The sequence below is a fragment of the Dermacentor andersoni genome, unplaced genomic scaffold (genome assembly GCF_023375885.2).
Source record: "Dermacentor andersoni unplaced genomic scaffold, qqDerAnde1_hic_scaffold ctg00000041.1, whole genome shotgun sequence".
In the NCBI taxonomy this organism is placed as follows: Eukaryota; Metazoa; Arthropoda; class Arachnida; order Ixodida; family Ixodidae; genus Dermacentor; species Dermacentor andersoni.
The window spans coordinates 2,273,891-2,299,849 of record NW_027314754.1 but is presented as its reverse complement, the minus strand read 5'-3'; the positions used below and the strand labels follow the sequence as shown (position 1 = coordinate 2,299,849).

General features: G+C 44.2%; 1 protein-coding gene across 1 annotated transcript; it reads left to right on the top strand.

Moving 5' to 3' along the window:
• The first annotated feature begins 2,945 nt into the window (after nt 1–2,945).
• Nucleotides 2,946–21,655, top strand: LOC126517977 (uncharacterized). Its single transcript, XM_072285761.1, has 5 exons — nt 2,946–2,966; nt 5,064–5,218; nt 13,711–13,793; nt 18,125–18,220; nt 21,379–21,655. Exons 1-5 carry the CDS (start codon nt 2,946–2,948, stop codon nt 21,570–21,572), a joined length of 549 nt encoding a protein of 182 aa, XP_072141862.1. The 3' UTR covers nt 21,573–21,655.
• The last annotated feature ends 4,304 nt before the right edge of the window (nt 21,656–25,959 follow it).

Sequence of the window (25,959 nt, the reverse complement as noted above, 5' to 3'; positions counted from 1 at the left end):
GCTTGTCTAAAAGAACTACAATCTGACCTAAACATTAGGCTTTAAGAGTGCGAATCGCCTTAGTGCTGGTTCATCGTACGTGGTAAAGGGGGCAACTGAGTGATTACTTATGAGATCCGTAAGTGAAATTATTTGGAGAACCAGAGAACGACGTGACCACTCTCTCCGTCCACCAAGGCTTGGGGAAAGAGCTCCAGCTGCGGCTAATGAGCATGGCAGCCACCTTAAATGCCGGCGCTTGTGTCAATAGAGACAAAGCACCTATGGCAGATTTGGGCATATGTACTTCCACCTGTACAACTACAAAAGATGTGCTGGTTATGCAATGAAACAAGAAACGCTACTTAATATCCTCAATTCAACAAATTCTAGCCTTAAAGAACACCATGCACTTAAGAAAGCGAATAGCTTTCTTCAATTTTAAAGCTATTCGCCTACATTCACAATCGTCGAGGATTTTTTGTCTGCGGCGCCTTATCCTCGCCAAATTTCTGCGCGGCTTCCCTGTAACGATGAACAGCCAACAAGCACAACTAGCGACACCACTGTCACGAAGTTACGCTGTGGAAGATTACTACACGTAACTTCGCACGCAATATAGCGCAATGCTGTTCGGGCCACAGCGACGACTCGTAGTAGTTGTAGCGCTTCAGCATTAGCCCTTTTAGATCATGCGGTGATACTACCAGTGGCTCACATTGTGTTCAGAAACAGCTTATTGACACGTGTACTTATCTTTATCGGGCGACCACGTTTCGCCGCCTAACAAACGTTATCGCACAGTGCGGGACGCGCCTGCATGCATCCGAAGTTTCTGGAAAGTTATCGATGCTTCTATCCGGCTGTCTGTTGTCGCCGAACCTTGTGTTATCAGATTTCATCGCGTGACGCGAATGGTGTAGAACTTTGTGGAAGGCCCGCGGGTCCGAACGATTAGTCTGGAACATTCGACGACCGCTGTATAAAAGCCGACACGCTTGGCCCACTGATCAGATTTTCGACGATCGCCGACTGTGTTCGCCGCTCTCGTTGTGCTTTAAGTGTAGCCTGTTTTGTGGGCACAGGTTCGCCCAATAAAAGCTAGTTTTGCCTTTCACAGTATTGCTACTGTGTTCTTTGACGTTACGACCACGTGACATTATGAATCACCGCTGTATTGAGATACCTGTACTATCTCTGCAGAATACAATCACAGTGCGAGGAACACCAAAGGTAAAATATACTAGTACGGGAGCGCGGGCGCCTACATACAAATTTGGTAGCAAAGTGCGCGGAATCCCGTGAAGTAACTCTACTTCGTCCACACAGCAAGATACAAGAAAAGACGCGGCTTTACAGCCGTCGTAGTGGATCACAGATAGAAGTGCAACACATGCGTTACGGCAAGCACCGCAACAATCGAGACTGCGAAGGAGCTAGCTATTGCGCCAGCAGTATCACAGACCGAAATGTACGTAATAGTCAGTGACTCTCAGGCGACATTTCGGTACGAAATGACATTTACGGTACTAGATTCTCTCCGGCTGAATCTCTCCGGAAACACTGCTAATTCTTATGACAGGTAACAAAAGTCAAGAGAGGAATGTTTAATTGAAATAGACACCCGCTCACACCTCTACCTCGCAAGGAGAGTGCAATAATAATAAGACGGTGCCTGACGTGGCTCGAGGGGTTACGGACCGAGTCATGGAGGGTAATAGGGTCGGCACTTAGCGTCTGGCGAGAACGAGGATGGAAAGGGAGGGGGGGGGGGAATTGGAGGATCGTATGACCAGATTTAATGACATCACACAGCATTACAAATTGCAAAGGTACGTTTTGCCGCCACATCTCCAAGAACTCAGCGAAAACCAGTCTATCGAACAGCGGCACTTTCAGACCAGAACTTATCTGAACCCGATGATCTCCCACTTCATTTACCCAGACATATAGACCGATATATACAATAAATGTGGTTCTAGAGCCTCTCGTGAACAAATGCCATAGGTTTGTCGGGGCATAACAAACGATAATAGGGATGCATCCTCTCGCGATCGCCTCCGCGCACACTGGGAGACTGTTGCTCAGCTCTGCCCTTGACGATCAAGTTCGGGCTTTCCAGCGGCCCGAAAAAGCCGCCAGGACTGAAGAACTCCTGACCGTCTCCTAGGCTGGCCCTTTTGCCCGTCCCACAAACTCTCAGGACCTTTCAATAAAGATCTTTGACTGACTGATGAAAGCTGAAAAAAGAAAGCTCTATTTCCGCAGTTTCACAACGCAGCCTGGTATTTGCATTTCGGACCTCGACTAGAATATGCTAACAACATTGTCGTGCACAGTTTTACTGGCTGCTGCTACAGGCTGCTCGGGAATTAAACGCTTTCTGATATCCCGTGGTGGTGTAAACTTTTGTGGCCGGGTATTCGAACGTCAATACATGCGCACGTACAATCAACGAGCAACCATTGTGTGCATGGTGGACACGCTTCAGCGCACGGCGATTTTCAGTACTTAATAAAACAATAAACATAACTTTAAAAACACAGCTCCTAGGAGAGAGTGTATCTGGCCATAAATATGCTGTCGGCAGCTGTCAGGCACCTTCTACTGCGAACTTTGTACGGAGCATTTTTCTTGAACCACTTGTTCAGCGTAGTCTTAAAACCCACTAGATAATGGTTTCTTCGAGCTTTGACTATGTATGCCTAAGGAATAAAAGAATATGCAGGGAATTGAATATTAGTATTATCGGCATCTTCGACGAAATATCTGAGAATGCATTATAATGGTGACGACTACGTGCTAAATTATGACCTATGAAGCCGTTTCCTTAGAGAGATGGCTCACCAAATTGTATTCCACTCTGTGTATGACACATTTATATCGTTAGAAATTTTTATTGATCTCAGAACACTTAACTGCGTTGCCATACTACAGTAGCTGGGACCATCCTCGATGTAGCAATCATGGTTACTGTGCTCTCAATGGTACACTTAAAAAACTCATTTGACTTTTGGGTACAATTCACGGATCATATCCTCCCCCACCAACTTCCTCTTGCTAACGCGTACTTTACACAGCCGAAAGAGACCTTATTTGATCAGGCATCACATAAGATTCATTTATTGTATTGTGCCTTCAAAGAAGGTGAGCACTCAGTATTTCTGCACATTGCGGTACGAAACATGAAGAGGAGGCACCTTGTGGCCACTAAACACTGACAATAATTGTAACTCAGTTTTGAAGAAATTAGATGTTGGATGCTGCTGCTGTGTGACATATGATAAAGGTGCCGTGTGACGCAAGTCGAGTGACATGACGTTTCTTACCCAGTGCTTTTCCGTCTCATTTTCAGCAGGACAGCACACGCATCCACTTCTTTTGCGCGCGTGTCATGAATGCTTGACGTCTCTAGTGTGCTCTCAGTTCAAAAAGGTTTTTCCTGTGGCACCTCGTCAACACGGTCTTTTAGAAAGGGCAGCAAAATAGATGAAGTCTTGCTGCAGACTTGCCACCCGTTTCGGAACAGCAATGTGGCGCTTCAAGTGGAAACAATCTTTGGTCGTCAAGCTTTACGTCCACTTAAAATGCTTAGAGTAAGAGGACGTTACACTCCCTCTATAAAATAATACGCAATGGTCCTTTTGTTAGTAAACTAAAGAAATTTGTATACGTGTTTCAATTCTCACAATCTTTTAATGTGAACATGACTCTCTTTTCGCACTCTCAGTGTTCAATGATTTGCGTCAGTTATACCAATTCAGTTTGTGAGGATGGTGGAGTTGTAGAGAGAGATGGAGAGAAGCATTTGGGCGAACTTGGAATACGTCGAGGTCATGATTAAATAATAGTGATGAGAATGATAATATAAATGTTGTTTATCCTACCTACTGCTTCAGGCCGATGGACACCTCGCCTGGACACTCATTCTGTTGGTGAACGACCTTTGTGGTGAGAAGGAAAATGATGGATTGGATATGCCAGCACGATCGACTATAAAAACAAATAGTTTGCACCATGTAAGTGTCAAACATGACGTCGGTAGTGCTTTCGGCACTCCTTGCGTGCGAACTTTTGTTATAACAACGGAGAAAGGTTAAAGTATGCCGATAAATATCTACAAAACCGGCTGACTCTATCAAAATGAGATGAATTACTGTAGCCTCCTAAGGAAACCTCGTGAAAGACTGCCTTTGGAACATATATCTGGAACAAAGTAAGCAATAAGTTAATCAATTTTAGTTCATTAGCGCCCTGCAGCAACAGCTTTGATCTATTCGCTGATAAGCCACCCTGTTGGAATACTTGTTGAAAGTGAGTTTTAAATTGTGTGCTCCGCTAAAAAAAAATTATCCTACAAATTGTGCTTCAAAATGACGAGCCCAATTCTGCTAATAGAGCTGGTATAATAACCTGGTAATAGGCTGGCAAAATTTTCTCTCATAGAACGCAACGTCGTGAAGTTAATTTCAACCCTCATGATAAAGCAAAAAAAGAAGCTTGTCGCCTTAAATGTTGCTGAACAAAATGTGCTTACATTGGCTGCTGTCACCGTTGTGATTTCAGGCGGCAGACATTATGATGACGCGTATTGCTTCTTGTTTGCCATTCGCACTTATCTTCGTCTGCACCTCACGCTCTGCGAGTATCAAGGAGGACTCCTCTCCCTCGGGCCTGTATGAGGAAGAAGAAGCAAACTTTTGCCATCAGAATGCTAGCGATGTAAGACAATTCTTCTTTGTCTTAATTGCCTGGAAGTTCAAGAAACTGACGAGCTACTGGGAAACGATAACAATCAAATAGCGATGCTTGCATAGCGATGCTTGCACATTGCTTGCTACATTCAGCGTCGTGATAACTAGTGTTCATTACGGGTTGTAATCAATCAGTGAATATGACACTGATATAATATGTGCCATATTAGTGTGTATATATATAGTTTTACCAATTGCATATTTTTACCCAATACGTAAGGTCTTTTTACAAGATAGGAAATATATAAATTAGAAAACGAATTCCCATGCTTAACCTTTCTAGAATGATAACCACCACCTCTATTTCATATTTCCGCTGTATTCTTACAGGCAGTCCAGATTACCGGTAAAATTTACGTCATAAAACAGAACTTCAATTCTTCCTTGCCGCCCCAATGCGATTACGCAGAACGCGTCGCACGAATAAACGAGACATATTACATCTTTACATTGGGTGCGGTAGTTCCCAACGTGTCAAATATACTGTGAGTATATTCAACCACATTTTTTTTCCAAGCATGAACAACTGTACATTGCGGCATATTGAGGAATCTGTATACCGTTGTAGTCTTTCCTCTGTAGTAGGGCGTATATGATGTATTCGTGCTGTTTTACTATATAGACCAAAATTTTATACTGGTAAGTACCGGAGATTTCACTCACTCGTTTTTTATACATACGCCTCCTTGTTGTTCGAAGAGCAAAATCAGTAGAGATGACGCCGAGAGATGTTTTACAAACGGCATCTCTCTCTGCAAACGTTACGGTTAATTAAGCGCTGCCTACATAACTGTGCAGTAGCTGATGTAGGTAAGCAATGGTTAGAAGAAACTCTCCGGTAATCCAGATCGCAAATCACACGCAAAGAACCTCGAGGCTACGGCTGCTGGCTTCCGACTGGAGGCAAGTGCAGATGACTTATTTATACAAGTCCTTTCGCTCTTACGTCACCGCACTGGACAAACGTTCGCGGCCACACTCACCGAATCGGAGTCGCCGAACTTTGATTGATCCTCTGAACCATTATAATATTTTTTTAAAGTTACCTGTTACAGATAGCTCACGCCGTCAGAGCAGAAGATCGAGGCAGCTTTATTTCTTTAAGAAAAAGGAGCCATTTGTGGAAGGCACATCCTACGTACTCTCTCTAGTACTGTGAGATCGCTAGCAATCGTATAGAGGTACGGATATATCTATAATTCATAGTTTCCTATTCAACAAACACCCTGAAGCTTTTACTAAGATAATATATATAGATTAGTTATTGTGTACTGCAAACAGTAAGGCCAGTAAAAAGATAGGCAGTATATTTCGCATCACTTATTTGGCATTCCCAATACGTCCGAATGAAAAATGAAGTTGTCACTGTGCGCTGGTGATTGCTACTAGTTTTCATTTTGTTGATAAATAAAACAAACAGGCACATCTATGCAGAAGTATTCCACGAAAAGTTAAAGTTGAAATAGAGTGCAAGCAAATCATAGATGCTCAAGTGTACGTCTTATGCATACGCACAAATTCGTCACATGCTATATATAGTTCGGGGTGCTTTGAAATCAATACTGATGGAGTATGCCGCTAGTTAGAAAACAATTTTTATGTGCGCTCCCTTATTTCCGATGTGGTAATTTTGGTGTCTATACACCCACACCTCGTCACGTACAAAAAGTCAATGCCTTTCCAATACTCTGAGTTCTTGTTGTAAGCACTGTGTAAGAGTATCATGGCTGAATGAGTAGAGGAGTACGTAGCGTGCGTTCTTGTCGTGCCCGTTGAATATATTAGAGTGGAAGCAAGCCTAAAATAAGATATATATATATATATATACATGGAGGAAAGACAGCGAGGTTAGCCAGTGTAAGTACCGGCTGGCTACCCTGTACTGGGACAAGGGGCAAAGGGAAAAAGAGGAGAAAGAAGAATGAAAAAAAAAAAGACAGAAGCCCTTCAAAAAAGACAGGTCCACTTGTCAAAAGGATGGCTCCCGCTTTTACCTTGTTCTCGTTTTGCTAATCGTCTTAAATTCATGTATCGCCGACAAACCCGTATCGGTTTCATTTGTAACTTGGTGCTACAGTCGGGTAGATGGAAATTTTGTCTTTAATGATTCGTTTACCGGATGTAAGCACTTGTGAGGTACAGACGATGGACGGTGGTGTCGGTGTACTGTGTAATCATACAACAAATGATGTTCGAGATGGAATGAGTGGTTCTAGATGTCATCTCGACAAACGCAAATCTCTTTTGAGCGGTCGCGAGGCGTGTCGTACATCATAGAGGGAATTAGGAAAGCGGGGACTCCAACATGGCAAGCGCCCTTGGATTGGCAACATACAAAATCCCCGGCCATAATTGCCCGCTTGAGTGTTCCCCTTCATCTTTTTTGTATCTACGATTGCAAATACCAGGTTAAATGGCTTGATTGAGATTCTGTATGCCGAAAATATTCCCGCTTAAATAATTTTATAAGCATCTTATTATGACAAGTATGATGGTATCATTTAAAAAAAAATATATGTTACAGAAGAGGTAAATGGGAGGAGCAAAGGCATTTGTTGTTCATTCGAGTACGCTGTTTTAATACATTGCTAAGGAGTGATAGCAAGGAATACAGACAGGCGATACAGGCAAGCACTAACTTAGGACACTTATTCATTTGCAAAGAGACAGGGAATATAAATGCATGAAGTCAAAGGAAGTCTCCTCGTGGCAAGGTCTGGGCTTTTAAGGTACACTAAAGGCAAATACTTAGTCGACGTAGACTGTTTAAATTCCATTCCAGAAACCTCTCAATGCTTGTTTCGTCCCAGGAAAAGACTTACTTTACAAGAAAGTTGCATCTGAAGGGTCCGAATACATTTATCGCAATTCAAATCTCCTGGTACCCAACAGGGAAGTGGTGACGTTGCATACGGCAACACGGCCCTTTACACGAGACGTTCATTTGAGGGATCGCCAGCCGTTTGTGCGCAGGCGCGCGCAAGAGCGGGTGTGTGAGAGAAAATCTGGGGGCTCTTGCTCCTTGAATATATGATTCTGCCTCGGCACTACGGAGGAGGTTTCTTAGAACGTGTTGTATACGTCTGTCAGCTAGGCGTGCCGGCATTGCGGAGTGGGGTGGGGATTGTTTACGCTCAGGTGCTGGCTGCCGACACGGTAAAATAGTTGAAGCAGCGGCTCTTGACACCCGATTGGCGACCGTTTTGTCGGACAGACTGCCTGGTTGATAGTGTATATATGGTCCATTGTTGAGTAGCCTTTACAGTATCCTGCCTGGTCCTTTCGTTGACAGAAGTCTAAGGTGTAGCTGATTCTATTTGCGATTACCTTGGTAAACACTTTGTAGGCAACGGAGAGTAAGCTGATCGGTCTATAATTATTCAAGTCTTCGGCGTCCCCTTTCTTATGAATTAGGATTATTTTAGCGTTCTTCCAAAATTCCGCTACGCTCGAAGTCATGAGGCATTACGCATACAGGGTGGCCAGTTTTTCTAGAACAACCTGCCCACCATCCTTCAACAAATCACCTGTTACCTGATCCTCCGCAGCTGCCTTCTCCCTTTGCATAGCTATTAAGGCTTTCTATACTTCTTCCGGCGTTACTTGTGGGATTTCAAATTCCTCTAGACTATTTTCTCGTCCATTATCGTCGTGGGTGCCACTGGTACTGTGTAAATCTTTATAGAACACCTCAGCCAATTGAACTATCTCATCCATATTAGTAATGATATTGCCGGCTTTGTCTCTTAACGCATGCATCTGATTTTTGCCTGTTCCTAGTTTCTCCTTCACTGCTTTTAGGCTTCCTCCGTTCCTGAGAGCATGTTCAATTCTATCCATATTATAGTTCCTTATGTCCGCTGTCTTACGCTTGTTGATTAACTTGGAAAATTCTGCCAGTTCTATTCTAGCTGTAGGGTTAGAGGCTTTCATACAATGGCGTTTCTCGATCAGATCTTTCGTCTCCTGCGATAGCTTACTGGCATCCTGTATAGCGGAGTTATCACCGACTTCTGTTGCACACTCCTTAATGATGCCCATAAGATTGTCGTTCATATCTTCAACACTAAGATCCTCTTCCTGAGTTAAGGCCGAATACCTGTTCTGTAGCTTGATCCAGAATTCCTCTATTTTCCCTCTTACCGCTGACTCATTGATCGGCTTCTTATGTACCAGTTTCTGCCGTTCCCTCCTCAAGTCTAGGCTGATTCGAGTTCTTACCATCCGATGGTCACTGCAGCGCACCTTGCCTAGCACGTCCACATCTTGTATGATGCCAGGGTTAGCGCAGAGTATAAAGTCTATTTCATTTCTAGTCTCGCAATTCGGGCGCCTCCACGTCCACTTTCGGCTATGCCGCTTGCAGAAGAAGGTATTCATTATCCGCATATTATTCTGTACTGCAAACTCTACTAATAACTCTGCCCTGCTATTCCTAGAGCCTCTCCCATATTCCCCCACTGACTTGTCTCCAGCCTGCTTCTTGCCTACTGTGGTATTGAAGTCGCCCATCAGTACATTGTATTTTGTTTTGACTTTACCCATCGCCGATTCCACGTCTTCATAAAAGCTTTCGATTTCCTCGTCATCATGACTGGATGTAGGGGCGTAGACCTGTGCGACATTCAATTTGTACCTCTTATTGAGTTTCACAACAAGACCTGCCACCCTCTCGTTAATGCTATAGAATTCCTGCATGTTACCAGCTATATCCTTATTAATCAGGAATCCGACTCCTAGTTCTCGTCTCTCCGCTAACTGTGCGAGGGCGTTCCAAGCGAATTAGATTTGGGCGGAGACGCGCTCCACGGCATATTCAACGTGCTTTTGCTGCAAGCGCCGAAGCTGGGGCCCTATAACGTAAAACAATTCCAATGTGTATTTATTCCAACATCCTGACGTCCGATTTCCGTAACCGCCGACGCAAGCATCGGGCGTTCACCCGCAGGATTGTCTGCGCAGGCCAATTAAACGCTCTCCTCGTTCATAGGAGGTCATTTTTGTTTGCTTGAAAAACCAAAAACATTGCCTACACGGCGCGGCTTGTCTTATCTAATTGGTAGACAAAAGACGAGGAACACGCTCAAGTGGAAAGGTATTCGATGGGGCTGAGCCACTGCACTGAAACTCGATAACCGGATGAAGGGGGTGGTGCCGGCGTCTACGATTCGTCCGCTTTCCCTTACTTAGCTTGCGGTGGCTGGTCGAAAATCGCGGCGGCATGCAACGGAAGCTTAAGAATGGCGCTAAAACGGATCCTCAGCAAAGAAGAGTTATCAGAGCGAGGTCGTAAATGCGCCGAAAGTGCTCGAAAACGTTACACGGCCTCGCAAAAAGGTTTATTATGCGCAAATAAACCCATGCTCTCTGGCAGGTGCGAGTAGCCAGTGCCTGAGCGATCGGCGGGATCCATCTTTTACTCCTATCGGAACAGGGCAGCCTGCGGCTATTCAGAAGAAAATTCAATTTTCTTCGGCATATTATTGCATCTTTAACGCGTACACGTCACTTCGACGCGGTGAGTTTTTGGGGTTTTGTGACGTCGTGTGACAGGCAGATGAAGTGGGTGCAGCGCGAAAAGTTTTCACCAATAGCTGAAAGCTAACGGCAAAAAGGCGTCGAATCAAATATAATTATTTTTTTTTTTGTTCGGTGAAATCATGCATGATCACTGAGTACACGTCATAGAGCGACGAAGGGACAGGACTTGAGCGAGGAAACAACACACGACACCTGAGAGCAAACTATCAGCTGATCACCTATCAGTTGATAGTTTGCGCTCAGGTGTCGTGTGCTGTTTTCTCTCTCAAATCCTCTCCCTTCGTCGCTCTGCGCACCAGTGTTAAGTATGTACAATGGGCTTCCCGAGAATCACGTCAATGATTGGACGCTATTATGAACAACAGTGTTAAGAGAAAGGATATTACGTATGTATACTCAGACTGAATTGGGGCCTCCGGGAAGTAAAAACCAATTTAATCCCCATGGCTGGAATGGCAATCTTCTTCAATGTATCACCATGTGAAGTGAAGTAGAAAAATGCAAGTCTCACCGAATGCTATTTGCTATTCAGATCGTACGTATGCGATTCCTTAATTCACTACTTCATATGATCGAATAGTCGTTTCTGTTGGAATGTAACCCATAACAGCACTTTGAATTCCCGAGGGCGACTGACCGATGCAAGTGAGGACTCTTCCGAATGATTATGCTTCTGGCTAGCCGCAACAGTTCCTTAGCAAATGAACGCACGGTGTTTGATAACTTCCGCTTAACACATCCCTAGCTGTCAGTCAATATAAAAACCCGTTTCGGGGCAGCCTGTATATCTGATAAATTGTTCGTTTGTTTTTTTGCGGGGTGGGCAATCGCACCATGTTTTCATCCCATGAAAACTGAGTTATGCTCGTTTTGCAGCGCACTTATCCCCTGCAACAAACAAAGCAAATCTACATATATCTCTACTTCTACGTAGGCATACCGTACCTTCAACTGCTTCATTATTGTCGTTATATGATAGCGCACCGGATACCTGAAAGCGCCCGTTTATAAAGCTCCTCATTTGTGCTTACGTGTAGTTGGGAACGGGATTACATGCATGCTTAAAATATGAGGTAACCATAATTTGTTTTTCTGAGAAATCACACTCGAAAAATATTTTATTTTGTTTAAACCCCTAGAAAAGAGCCGAGGGATACAGCTACCTTTTTTTAATAAAATAATTTTGAGGTTTTACATGGCAAGACAACAATATACGATTATGAGGCACCCGCGGCGTTTGAGTCTTCACCACCGAGGGTTTCTTTTTATCATGTACCTAAACATATTTACACGGGTGTTTTTGCATTTCGTCCCAATTGGATTCCGCGGCCTGTATTGAACTCGTGAGCTAGAATTTAGAAGCCCAATGCCTCAGCCACTATTGCCACTAATTAGTATGTAGAATAATAGATAGGATTACTTGCGGCGCCCGAGGTCCGACCCAATAAGGAAACCCGTACCAATTACTCCGCATCCTGTTACGTGAGGAACACGCACACTTGAACGCAATATTGCCATGGCTTTCTTTTTCTTAGTATACTCCACGCATATCTGAAAACAGGGCGATGTTGCGCTGGCTGAGGCAGGTATGTTTTATTTGTTAAAGCCCCAAGCGGGTAGGTTAAAGTCACATTATTACACGTTACTTTTGGTCAAGTGTCGTAGACTGTTCGGACATCACATGAAAGTGGAATCGTTTGCTACTTGCACTGTGTGCGGGTTTCGCGAGTCAGCAATTCCAGCGCAGCACTACACGATAACGGAACGATAGTTATACTGAAACGCGAAAGGGCGGACGGTGCAGAGTCGAGCGAAAACGGAACCTTTCGACCGCCGGTGTCGTTGTCAAGGGTAATAGCAGTGGCCACTCTTTTTCTAAAAATGGAATAGAAGTTCGTCCTATAATGCAATAAAATGATGTTCATATAATGAGTGGATGAGTAATAACTGAGGAGTACCTTAGCCATCGGGCAAGTGTACTTGAATGCCCCGGGGAGTCTCTAATCGTGTCCTGTATATACCTCAATTTCTCCATTGCTAAGGCTCTGTTCAGGATAATATTGAAGTCTTAGAAATTCTCGAGCAGTAATCTATCACTTTATCTGGATTGTCTATTTGCCTTTCGTACCTCTTTAAAACCTATATTATATCAGCCCTGAGGAATATCATTTTTTTATCCAATAACCTATCCAATTGTAAGCTGACGCATCATGTGCCTGGCCTATCAACCATTTCGGCCAATGCAATTTTTTATTAACCTGCCTTAACTTTGCGAAATTGCGCCTACTTCTTGAAATTGAAGCTGATATTCATACTGGCTGCATTCAGTATAGCAAGAATACTCCCCTTCGATTTTCCCAGGTGATTGGTGGCGCCCCCAGAAGCAATTATTTAAGCTTCTAGTGTACGGGCTGATGTATTATTTGCAGAAACTCAAAGAGATCCGATCGACGACGGGTTCAAAACATAGCTTTCAAATCAACTGAAAATGAGTATTGTTACCCAGACTTCATGAAATTGTGTCGAAATTCCGCCTGGATTTGAAGGATAAAACTGTCCAATGCCGATCGCCATCTTTGACTAATGCAAAGTACCCCATAAATTAACACTTTTATGTTGCTGAGAGTTTGCTTCAAGAGCGAACTCTTCAGCTTGAAGCACGCACTGACGGGGTACATAAAGTAGGCGCAATTCCAAGCAATCACAAGATATTCCATAATTATAAAAAGATAAGTCTCACCCAGTTAGCCGTAGTGTTTCTACCACTGACAATCATGTCGCTTGGAAAAATAGAAGCATACCGAGAAAACATTGACAAGTGTTGTGCTAAGTATGTCGATTGTGTCGCGCACTCTGTATATATAATAACTTTAAGCTGCATCCAATAGTACATCGGGCAGTCCGCTACGTGCCTCAATGATCGTTTTATGGAGTGAATAGTAACGTGCAAAAATCGAAGGTCGTGTTCTTGCTACACCTTTTACAGCATGTGCGGGTCACACACGAAATTGCTAGTAGCTGATGTAATTTCAATGAAAGAAGAGAGGCTAGTAGGAAACAATATTTAGGCCAGAAATAATTCATGGGCTGTCAAGACGACGCGTCACCTCATAATCCGTTGGTTAAACTTATCGGGAAAATGAACCTATCATAGGCGCAAGTTTAGATACTCTAGAAAGCCACGGTTGCCTGAAATGTGCACTGCCAGTGAAATAAAGCACACATATTCGTCAGTCCTGTTTCCGATGAACATGTGGTAAAAGTTGGTGTTTTCGTCTGTTCCCGCTTGTTTATTCCCCGCCTCTGTGCGCGTCTTGATTTTGCTTTATTACTGTTTCACCAATAGTCATGTACAGTCACGTACAGGGCTCTTAGCTTTTCTCATTTCTGTATTATTTTCATGAGAAGTTTGCTCACTATGATTTCTCGTATTCAGCGTGAAGTTCAATACGTCGTTTGTTCTTTCGAAAACGGGAAGCCACGATGAATACAACGCCATGACATATATCTATGCAACGAGTAAGTAAGCTTCCAGGATCCCTTTCTTGTCCTCTTAAGCATATATTCTGTGAAGGAAGCAAAATGCTCTCCATTGGTTTGTGTCACTTAACTTCATTAGTATCCCTATACAAGGAGATAAGTGGCTACATCAATGTTTTTATTTGCGCCTTCCTTGCGGTATATTATTGAAGTCACAATGACTGCTGTGCATACATGCTATAAAATTCGGGATTGTTTTTCGTCGCAAAAAAAAGCTAATTTATGCATCAATTACCAAACAAATCCCAAATCAACTGCCAATTTTTAAGCAGCACTCGCTCCGCCTCCTCGTGGAATACAACAGAATACCGAAGCCTCTGGTAATCTCCAGCTAATGGTCTTTCGCACGCGCACCAGACGCTTTCATATTACAATTAATATGGTGCGAGAGAGAGAGAGAGAGAAAGAGAGAGAGAGAAAGGCAAAGGAAAGACAGGGAGGTAAACCAGAGATTATCTCCGGTTGGCTACCCTGTACTGCGGAGAGAGAAAAGAGAGAGAATGATAAAAAAAGAAAGAGAAACGTAAACATACACACGCACGTACACACGAACTGTTTGTATGGGTACTGTCACGCAGCCCACAAAGGCGTTCCTAGTCTTACACAGTGTCACCGTACAATCCTACGTCACACAGTGTAGTCACAATTTGTCAGAAAGTCCCGTGTCTTTTAAGTACCGCAGCAGCGCCTTCATAGCGTATCGCACTGATGTTCGCGTAGGCCAGTTTCCAAGGATCTTGTTTTTTGTCATTGAGCGCTTGTCCAGTTTGTCTAGGGTGGCTGAGAGGACTGCTCTTTGCGGGTTGAAACGAGAGCACTGACAAAGAAGGTGCGCGATTGTTTCATTGTACCCGCAGAAGTCACAAAATGGGCTGTTGGCCATTCCGACAAGGAAAGAGTACGCATTTGAAAATGCTACTCCAAGCCATAGACGGACTAGAACGGTGCAGTCACGTCGCGGAAGCTCGGGCGGAATACGGAGCTGTAAATTAGGGTCCAGGGTATGAAGTCGTGTAGTTGTGAAATCGGATGAATTACATTGAGCTAATGTCAGTTCACGCGCAAGTGCAGAAAGTTTTTTCGCTGCGTCGGCTCTCGAAAGAGGAATGGCAAAGCAGCTGACGCCGTCATGGGCAAATCGGGCAGCTGTGCCTCCTCGATCATTGCCATGTATTCCAATGTGACTAGGCAACCACTGATATATTATATCGTGTCCTTAGTCAACTATGCGATGGTGGACTTCTCTGATTTCTGCGACGAGCTGCTCATGTGATCCATGGCGCTCATATGTAACCTTCGGCGTCAAAGCAATAAGAATGATTGTCATAAATACCGGGCGTTGCTTATATTCAAGCGCGACAAAAAGTCGCAGTCTCGCCCGAAAGGCGAAGCACCGATTGCGATAGCAAATTAGCAGACACCTATAACATGTAAGGATAGTAGTTTTATAGGAGGCATAAAATTGCAGCGAGAGAGAGAAACACGCTTATTAATTGAAAAAAGAGAGAAATCTACATATATTAAAAAGCAACTCCAGCGGTTCTTGAGGCGAGGTGCCTAGATTAGGTAACTGTTTCACTCCTTAATATATAGAGCAGCACATTCGCTTACTAACTGAATTGACAAGCATGGTGTCAGCGCGCACAAGCAAACATGAACACAGCGCACTCGATAAGCGCGGACACTCGCTGTCATAACACTGGTGAGAGCAAGCCCGGCAGCAGCAGCGAGCGAAGTGACCTTCGCGCTGTCTATCGCTTCAACACAAGAGCGGCGAGAGCACAGCGCGCACGAAGGTATGTGCCGTCTGCACATCCCTTCCAAGATACGGCGCGCACGAGCGCGCGCGGCCGCCAAGAGTATGCATTTGTAGGTGGAATCAAAGCCGCCCCCCTCCCTCCCTCGCTGCCTCCCCGCTTTTCTCCTTATCGTGCGCGAGATTGAGCCGGGATCGTCAGTTCCCCTTGCGTCCGGTCGCGGAATACGCAGTTGCTGCCAAAGCACAACGCCACGTACCTGCCTTCCTCCTTTCCCTCCATGGCCTTTCGCGCGACGGAAGCCGGTGCGTTTGCTCTCCGTTTTCCTCGTTCGCGTGCGCCAGTTTGAGCCGCGATCGTCAGCTTCCCTCGCGTGCTTTCACTCGCACATAAAGCATACGACGCGTGGCGACGGTGTTTAGGCGCTTCGACATTATACGGATCAGCACGGCGATGGCGACGACAAGAATGCTCCTGGAGGGTCCATATAATTGCTTTCTCAATAAATATTACGCCGCTTCTCATGGCATTACAATAGCACCCTTAAACTCGGCATTTGATATCGTTCACTTCGAATTCCAAATTGTGTCTGCGCCTCCCCAATGAGCTCACCCGCCAAGTCCAGCTCTGACCAGGCCCCTCAGTCCTCTCAAGCTTACGCAAAATGCAGCATAATTTCAGAGTAGCTGTTTCTCCTGGGAAAATCCCAGGAGCAGACGTTTCCCAGGACCAGAAAACACCAGATATTTCTCCTGGGAAAATCCCCTAAATGTGTCGAAACCTACGGTCCGAGGGTTAGGTAATTTTAGAAGCTAATTTTAGCGAATTTTTATTCAAATATGAGACGCAGAGCGAGCACACAATTCATTCCTTCTCAGTAAAAATTTATATTCGCTCAAGGATTTCTACAAAACGCATTGAAAAAGTCACGCAGAGCACTCAAAGCGTGTCTAAATAGATGACACAAATGTATGAAAAATATTGTTAATAAGAAAGCTTGTATAAACTCATTTTTATTAGATGTGCCATGATGACCTTTCTTAATTTAAAGCTTACAGTAATAAAGTTGCTCTATTCCTTCGCCACACGAAAAGGCTCACATGTATAAGTTAACTTATAAAAATGATTTTAAGGAAAGTGGTTATGCATGGAAAAAAATACCATACATTATATCGCCCAATCGAGCGAAGAGAGCTAGTATGCCTCGTTTTATATTCGTTATCATTAAACCGTATCCTTCACCTGTAGACGCTTTACCATTCGCCATAGGAAAAAGCAAGCAATCAAATCAAGATGATGGTCTTCACTGCAATCATGTCATCACTACCAGGCAACATAATAGTCAGTCCCCCTATACGGTGTGTCTCATATGCTCAGGCGTACATGCATTCGGCGGTTACACTAATGCATCCATTGGTACATGAAATCTCGTTTAGAACCTCGTTCAGCAGCCGATCAACGTAGACAGTGGGACCATTCTGGGGACCCTTATTAGTATTTAAACCCATCATCCTGTGCGTTCATCTAGTAAGGTTTCTAAATATATGATCAGAGAAAGTACCTTATGCTTATGATGAGATTACATGTTCATAATTGTAAGTTACAAGGAGAGGTATAATCTTATTCTGATGGCTTTATTATGTCAATATATATTTATGAATATACAGGGGATGCCTACTATCATGCGCCAATATTTAAAAACATGCAATTGCCGTGTAGCTGGACAGAAACAAGGTAATGCTGTTTGCCCTCGCTTGGAGATACTACTCAGATTATTTTGTACAACCTGCCTGATTTCATAATTAGTCTTATTTACTTAACCAACTTCTCAAATATTTTAATTAAATGAAAAGTGTCAATGAGAAAACAGTCGGGCAACATGAGAAACTTCCCAACAGAGCTTTCCGTTACTGAATACGTGCTACATATATGCTGCATACAATGCATGCTGCGCAAATAAGCGCAATATTGCCGCGTGACTAGCCGCTCGAGGCACATTGTGTGTCTTCGCGGGCTTCTTTCATGCTCGGAAAACACTTTTGTGTGGCACGTAATGTGCAACAGAAAGCTGTATCGGAAGTTTTTCATGTTGCTCTACAATTTTCTCATTTACACTTTTCATCTATCTATAATATTTGAGAAGTGGAATAAATAATTAAGACTAATGATATAATTAGGCGGATTGCAAAAAATAATCTTGTTATCACCAAGCGACGCCGAACAACATTACCTTGGCTTTGTCCAGCTACGCAGCATTTTCATATTTGTAAATCCTTGTGCATTAAGAGTTTGTATAGTTAATGCAGGAAGGGGGGGGGGGGGGAGCTATATATTGGGCTCTGACTACAAAAGCGTAATTGCGTTGTAGATACATTAAAATATAGATAAAAAAACCTACCTGCACATTCGTACTGCTATCCAGATAAAACGTAGCGTAGGAGATGCAAATACGTGCTAAGAGGGTGTTTTGGATAGAGCTGTGCATTTTGCCTTGGGTAGCAGCATTTTCCGTCTATAGCAATCGCGCTAATGGTGTTCTTGAAACATTTTCAGCTGAACCGCCAAAGCTCAGAAAGCTTATGTACTTGTCTCCTACGAATAAATGTATGATATTTGTCGACGACAGAAACTCCACAGAAGAAACAGCACGTAAGTGAACCGACCTTTATGGATTGACTTTTGGGGAAGGTATAACCTACAACTGTACGTATTCAGTAAATATAAAGGAGCACTACCTGGAACACAGACGAAGAATTCTGTTCTGTACTTGCAGTGTATTACATGTGTTGTGTGTTTTGGCTGTTCAAAACATCTGACTTTATATATGCGTACGTGGACTGAACTAGTGCACAGAACTTTGCGACTCATGTACTGCTGGACTGTATATTTTTTATTGATCCGGTGTTCTACTGAGTGCTATATTTAGTGTCGCTATTCTTCCTTTGTACGCAAATTTATTTCGTTTGCCAAGTGACAAGGAGCAGCCGGTGCCACCATAAAGGCGCCAACCTCTCCTAACATTCACTTCAATAAAAAAAAAGAGGAAGGCACAAGCGTTCGTACCGTCCCGTTTTTTATTCCGTGTTCCAATTCGCGCACTTTTATATTTATTCAAAATGCACCAAGAAGACCAGCTACCGATACTGCTAAGTGTATGCGTACCTTCAATAATAAAGGAAATGATAATTATTGGGAATAAGATAAGGCGGGACAAATTGAGACAAGAATATTCAATTTTGGGCTGACTTTTGATTTTAATGATAACATCGAAAAAAAAGCACACTGGGACCTATTCTTCGGCCCTTGCGGTTTTGGTGTAGAGACATTATTGCAACAGAATTTTACTGAGTATAAAAGAAATGTCGCAGTTTCTGCACCGCGGCAAAACATCCATTATAATAATAGATTATTAGGCAGCTATGCGAAGTAAAGGTAGCAGCTTTATCAGTTGTATAAACTTGTGAAAGTTTCGTTGACTAACCAAAATAACGTGCATGGTGTCACGCTCATACAGGCATAGAACGCAGACGTGAGAAAAGCAGTGGCAGCAGCAGCTAGCGAATTGCCCGTCATGCTGCCTCTCCCTACAATGCAAACTTAGCAACAATAACACAGCACACACGAACCCATCAGCCGTCAATGCGCCTAGACTGTTTACTCGACTGTATACCCGTACGCAGTGTTGCCGGTGCTGACAGCCGCCAATCGCTGGAAGCTGGTAATTAGGCCTGGCTAGTACACACTGACCTGGCTCGCTGGCTATCGCTTCCAAGGGCAACGGCTTTAGCAATCCCCCCCCCCCCCCCCGCCGTTTGTAATAAAGTGCCTATATTCGCCCGCATAATTCAGAAGCGGCAAAATTATATCGCCCCTAAATAAGAAAAAAAAATCGTTTTCCCGACGGTGTTCGTAGGGATAAGCAAACGCAATAGACAGGCGAGCTGTTTCGCGCAGACGATTGCAGCTGCAGATGCGTTGTCCACCTGCGAGTCGAACTCACGTTAACAATTCACTACTGTGTGCCACCTTTCATGCCAGGAATCTTTCATAGTCAGTCCATACAAGTCCATACATAGTCAGTCCATACCTTTTGGAAGCCAGTCGGGTGTGGTTGTTGGTGCATACAGCAGTACGACTGATGGCGTACGAAATCGCGCTCAATCAGTCGCGCGCGATTGCGTAGCACTCGCGTGCTCGTGCCCATGTGCTTCGTGGCCAGCTGGTTGTTCTCGTGTCTCCGGTAAGATTGCGCTAACTGCCACTATCGCACCATGTCTCTCGCGCTTCAGCCGCGGTCGAGTACGTCGCATGACGGCAATCGCACGGTAGCGTGAGCGCTTGGGCGGATAGTGTGGATAAATTCGGGACTGCGAAGATCCGCACTATGTGAATGTGCGGCATTTCCACCTGTGTCGTGTGACTGAAGCATAGTTTCTAATCTATGACGAAGCGCTTAGCCCCGCTGGCACACAATTGTTATGCTCGAAGGCATGCTGCACAACACTAACAGATGCATTCGTGTTACCGCGTAGTGAAAAGACACAGCAGTAGGAGAACGTGGACAGCTTCTTGCGAGGCCGTTAGAAATGCAGGGGCATAATTTTTAATTTTTATAGAAGTTCTAAAAGTAGCCTGTGGCAGTTAGCATGATGATTGTCCGTGAGCCTGATTATTACTTATTACTTAATACTAGATTATTAATAGCACGCGAAATCGGCCCATATATAAATAGCTAACAAAAGTTCACTAATTGGCTTCTTGGTTAATTACTAAGAGGCCGATGATGCAACTTACGAATTGTAGCCGGTGAGCATGCAAGACTTATCCACTTGAAATGAATATCCAGGATGAAACCAGTTTTTAGATGTGATTTGCCAAAGTGTGAAACAAAATAATACATCCGCGTTGCAATTAGTATTGTGCTTCAATGCATAAGAGAATGTTTTCTTCAAGAAGTGAGTCGAATAAGAGTGCATTTTTACAGCAACTTTGACGGCGCATATATGCAAATGCATATATGCAAATGGGGTCATTGTGGAATTTAGCTAAAATTGGGTATACCTTGCCAATATTCGTAAATCGCCATATGCGCCATAAAAAGGTAACTAACTCAAAAGATAATTACTGCATTTTTGTTATTTAGTTTAATATGTGTTTCGATTTATGTGAGTAATGTCCGCGTCTCTCAATAATCCAGCTCAAGGACTACAATGATGTTATCTAAAACAGGTTATTTTTGAAAATTCAGTAGAATTTGAAAATGATCAGCATGTAGAATCGCATGCATCATCCGACTGTTGGCACAGCATTTAATTGAAACGTTTCGTGAACAATTCTGTCCACGTTTCTTGAAAACAGTGCACTTGACCAGCCCTCCATTTTTAAAGACATCTTAAAAGCACATCCTATTGGGCTAGTAGGTAGGTGTTCATTATAAAATATAAAGACGCCAAATAAACGGACACACATAAGATAAGAGAACGGGACAGGGCGCCCTGTCCCGTTCTCTTCTCTTGTGTGTGTCCGTTTACTTGGCGTCATTATATTTTATTTTTTAAATACATGTTTTCCACGTGCAGCATAGTACATGTTAGGGCGATTAGCTTAAGTAAATATATTTTAGAACTTTAGCGGCGCATCTATTAATAAGTGCATAAGTAAAGCAATCTCATTTGTGTTCTCTGCTGAAGTATGTGTTCAAGCTAAGGTGAACAATGACATTCGCCAAAAAGAAAACAATATTTTTAGTCTTTATACGTAAAACGTTTGTTGTATTTTAGAGTTGCTTTCATGGTTCACAATTTCAGGGTGTCAGCTCCTCATGCCAGCAGCGTTTGCAAACGAGACAATCCCTGGAGATTGCGACACAGTTTACAGAAATAACTGCGGTGGGGGCGTTGAACTGCAAGTGTACCAACCGTCGTGTCAAGGCCTGCCCGAAATACCGCTGACGGTGCTGTTACAAAAAATGGCTACCACGGCTGCCCCAAAGCAATGTTGATTTATGGGAAAAAGAGCAGCGAGTTGAGCGATGTCTTAATTATATGCACTCTGCGACAACAATAAAGACTCGTTAAAACGAAATCATTCCTTTCTTGCTCATGAGGCTTAGAAGTTTACTGCACATCGGACGATAAACGCTTATAACGTGAGCCTTGACCAAGCTTCACTTCATTAGTTATCATAAGCCTAAACTAGTTTAGTGCTTCTCTTTAGTTTTTCTTTACGGCAATACGTGAAGACGCCATCTTCAGTAACGTGGTACGTGACAGTGGGCATACGCCGCTCTACAATGACGCAAAAGACCATTTATATTTCTGCGATGGTGGCCGAAATCAAACCCACATAACACGGGTTCCTCAAGGACAGCAGCCAACGCTTTAGCAGGCTCAGCCACAATTGCACTGGGGTATGTGCCGCTCTTCAATGAACGTCTGGCCAACTTTTGTCCCTGAGTATGTGCCGCTAAGCGTGCGCCATGCTAGGGAACAATTCTCTGACGCTTCCCTTCTCGGAGGCCACGCGCAGGCTTGATGGCACCAGCGCTAGATGATGTCGAGTGTTCTTAGAGAAGCGCGGAAGGGAAGTCCCGCTGTAGCACACGCCTCATAAATATGGCGCTCCACTTCGCCAGCGTGGCAACGAAGAAGGAGAAAAGAAGACTATGAGGATAGGGAGAAGAATGTAGCAATAAATGGGTTCTGCTTACAGTGTCCCAGTGGGATGTTTACATTGGTGCCGTCAAAAAGAGGAACCTCCGAGAAGAAAAACAAGAACATCGCATCCAACGAGGGCTAAAGAACTAGTGACTAAGAACAGGTCCAGCTGCCAGAGAAGCGCCATTGCCAGAAGGTCCAGCAGTTCCGGAGAACCAAGACAAGCGCCACCACCGGCACGCTGTCTAGAAGCGTGCTCGAGTGTCACATAACCGCACAAACAACTACATGCGATGAACACAGACTAACGCACTGTTCCCCGCTTAGGAGGAGACCCCGTAGAAGGTAGGAATTCGCTTCACGCATGTTGATCTCCTCGGAACTGGGGCATGCTGCAGCACCACTGTGATTTTAGCTGCGTTTTCCTTCGAGTCGAAGTCTGTTTCCCACGGCCAGACCTCCAATGTTTCATTCTGCCTGTACATCGCATCGGTGCTTCTTTAGATGATTCAGGCCTACAAGTGGTTGTGCCAGCGTATTCACGAGCCATGGTCGCCGATCCAGAGGCTTCAAGGGGAAAACACGGGCGCCAGTAAGGTACCTTTTCGAATTGCCTTACCAAGATGCGTTCATCTGGCTGGAATCGTCTGCTCTTTGGCAGCTGTTCGTTTTTGGCGCCTGTTTCATCGATCCCCATCAAGAGATCAATGAGCGGCGGTAGCTCACGGCCATACGTAGCTCTAGCTGGTGTAACTCCACTTCTTTAAAAGACGGGGCTACGCTGCTGAAATATTAATCGTGAAACTGGAAGGTTAAGGTATCCTGAGTTGTCTCGGGCCAGTGCTTTCTTCAGTTCACCAACCTATCTTTTGGCTTGACCGCTCGTTGCGCGGGTGCAGGGTGCAGAGATGAGTTGGATTCCCGATTTCCTTTAGAGATCTTGCATTCGCGCAGGAATAAAAGCGTTCCCATTATCCGACGCTACCTTGCGAAGTGTGCCAAATGCCGCAAAATGAGATGGCAGCTCCGAAATGACCGCTGCCGAGGTCGGTTGGTTTACTTTTATCACCGCCACTCCTTTCGTAAAGCCATCCAGCCCTACCAAGAAGGCGCGTCCTTCTGCAGCTCCCGCACTAACGACATACACAGTGTGCCGCAGCATTGATGGCGGTGTTCACTGAGAAGTCGCAACCTAGGCTGCATATCCCTGTGTTCGCTGACAGGTTGGGCAACATCCCACAGTCTTCTCTACGCCCGCATTGAGACCCGGTCACAACACGTAACTACGCGCACAGGCTTTCATCGCGACTGCTTCGTGATGGCCTGCATGAACAAGATCCATTGTTGCTCTCGTGCGGCTGTTGGTACAACAACCCTAGAGCCCCATATAATACACCCGCGGTTAACGGCGAGCTGAGTGGCTATTCTTCGGTACGGGACAATATCTGCTCCTTCAAGCTGGTTCAGAGTGCCTTGTTGAACAGCAGTGTACTCTCGAGAAAACTTCGCCATTCTCAATCAAGGTGCCCAACTGCTCCATAAGTAAGAGGTGCTGTTTGAAGAGCCTCGATTAAGCATACGTCACCAGGGGGATGCGGTTCTTCAATGCACGCTGAAAATAGTAGCCAGCTGAGTATATCCACATCCTGACGCCGTTTCCGTTACCGATATTGCTTCTTAAAATCGTACGCTGCATGTTTGAGACATTACCGTGTCATGCGCGAAGACAGCATTTAGGCACTGGTTTCTGTGGGCTAAGTATTCCTAGCGAGGGCTGGTGGTGAGCAAGGAATGTGACTTTCCGTACTGCGATATACTTGTAAAATTTAGTAGCGGCAAACAATGTGCCACTCTTTCACGATGTAGCTGGGCGTAATTGCGTTCCGCGGCACCAAGCTTGTTGAGGTGAAAGCAATTGGCGCCTCCCTATGAAGACAGTACACCTGAGCTAGCATTGCTCCTACACAGCATCACAAGAAATGAGTAGAGGCTTGAACTCAGCATAGTGAGAAAGAACAGTTCACTTGAATAAGAGTTGCATTACTTCGCCAAAAAGCTCCTTAGTCTCTTGGCTCTCACCCCATGAAACTTTTTTCTCTACCAACCCGTACAGCGGGAATGCCACCGTTGCCCTTCCTTCTAAATAAAAATCATTTGAACCCCAAAAATGACTGCTTTGTCTGTTTACTTGTAGGAGCGGGCACCTCCATGGTGGTCTGCACGTTGTCTGCATGTTTCGCGTACAGACATGGCGCGCTTGTTATACCATGCATGACGTAAACGGAGCTAAATTTATCCTCTCACTCAGCGTTCAGTTAGGCATAGCTCGGCAGTACGTCTGTAGATTCGAGTGGGAATGGTCCCTTTTGAGAGAGCTATCTAGCTGTAGAACCACAGCACTTGTAACCCATCTACCGTGAAGCTGGGATATAGAACCATCCCAGCTTAACAGAGATTAACACATAAATACCACGGAAAGTGGTATTATGTTATTTTATTTATTTGAGCCGCGGTAGCTCAATTGGTAGAGCATCGCACGCGTAATGCGACGACTTGGGTTCGTTCCCCACCTCCGGCAAGTTGTTTTTTCATGCACTTCGAATTCCATTAATATATTATTTATTTATTTCAATTAGTAAGTACAATTTCCCCTGTGTTGTCCTTGGTGTCTCTGTTTGTTGGCTTCTTATGATATGAATATTAAAAATCGGGCCCCTTGGTTAAACCACCTTGATTCTCGTGCATATGTATGTATGTATGTATGTGTGTATGTATGTATGTATGTATGTATGTTACTCACTCACTCCCTTTTCGGCACCACAAGATAAGGAGTTTTTAGACTTGTGCACAGTTTTTTACTTGTCAGAACTAGTAATACAACCTTCACGTGCATACCTTGTAATACCGCAAGCACCCTTGACCTGGTTTTGACATACCACCCTGATACAATCTCGGGGATTACGCACCCACCTGCCTACTTGCATTTTCAATTAACGCTTAAACTCCAAACCAAATAAAATCCGATAGATTATGCATAAATACAAGAACGCTAACTTTGCCGCCATAACTAACGAAATAAATGCGTTTCTCGACACTTTCCTACCGAATTTTGAATATCGTTCGCTTCAGCACAATTGCGACATGTTCGCCGCTAAAGTTCAGGAACTAACTGAAAAGTACATTTTATCCCACATCATTGCCTCTAATTCTGATGCTCCTTGGTACAATACCCATCTTAACCGCCTACGTAACCGCAAGAGACATCTATATCGCACCGCACAACACTTGCCAACGGCCACACGCTGGTCTGCTCATAAGGCCGCATTCGACACGTACGTAACAACACTAAAGAATGCTAAATCTAACTTTTTATCTAATGTACATCAATCAATCATATCATACGAAGCCAACAAACACTAACACCAAGGACAACACAGGAAAAATTATTTGTGCTTAATAAATGAAATAAAGAAACGATATATTAATGGAAATGAAAGTGGATAAAAAAACAACTTGCCGCACGTGGGGCACTGTCCTGTCAAAAGTGCCCCTCCACTAGACACGCGGTACTTTTTCGTATCTCGCGGGCTTTATTTCAGAGAGAGAGAGAGAGGAGAAAGCAGAAAGGCAGGGAGGTTAGCCAGATGGGAAGATCCAGTTTGCTACCCTACGCTGGGCAGAGAGGGGAGGGGGAGTTAAAGTAATGGAGGTAAGGCTTTTAAAAAACTTTTA

Bases quoted from the DNA above. Each gene is read 5' to 3' on its own strand.
- LOC126517977 (XM_072285761.1), top strand. From the start codon at position 2,946: ATGGTTACTGTGCTCTCAATG. The intron at 2,967-5,063 runs GTACACTTAAAA...GTATTCTTACAG, and splicing joins TGGTTACTGTGCTCTCAATG to GCAGTCCAGATTACCGGTAA. The intron at 18,221-21,378 runs GTAAGTGAACCG...TCACAATTTCAG, and splicing joins CTCCACAGAAGAAACAGCAC to GGTGTCAGCTCCTCATGCCA.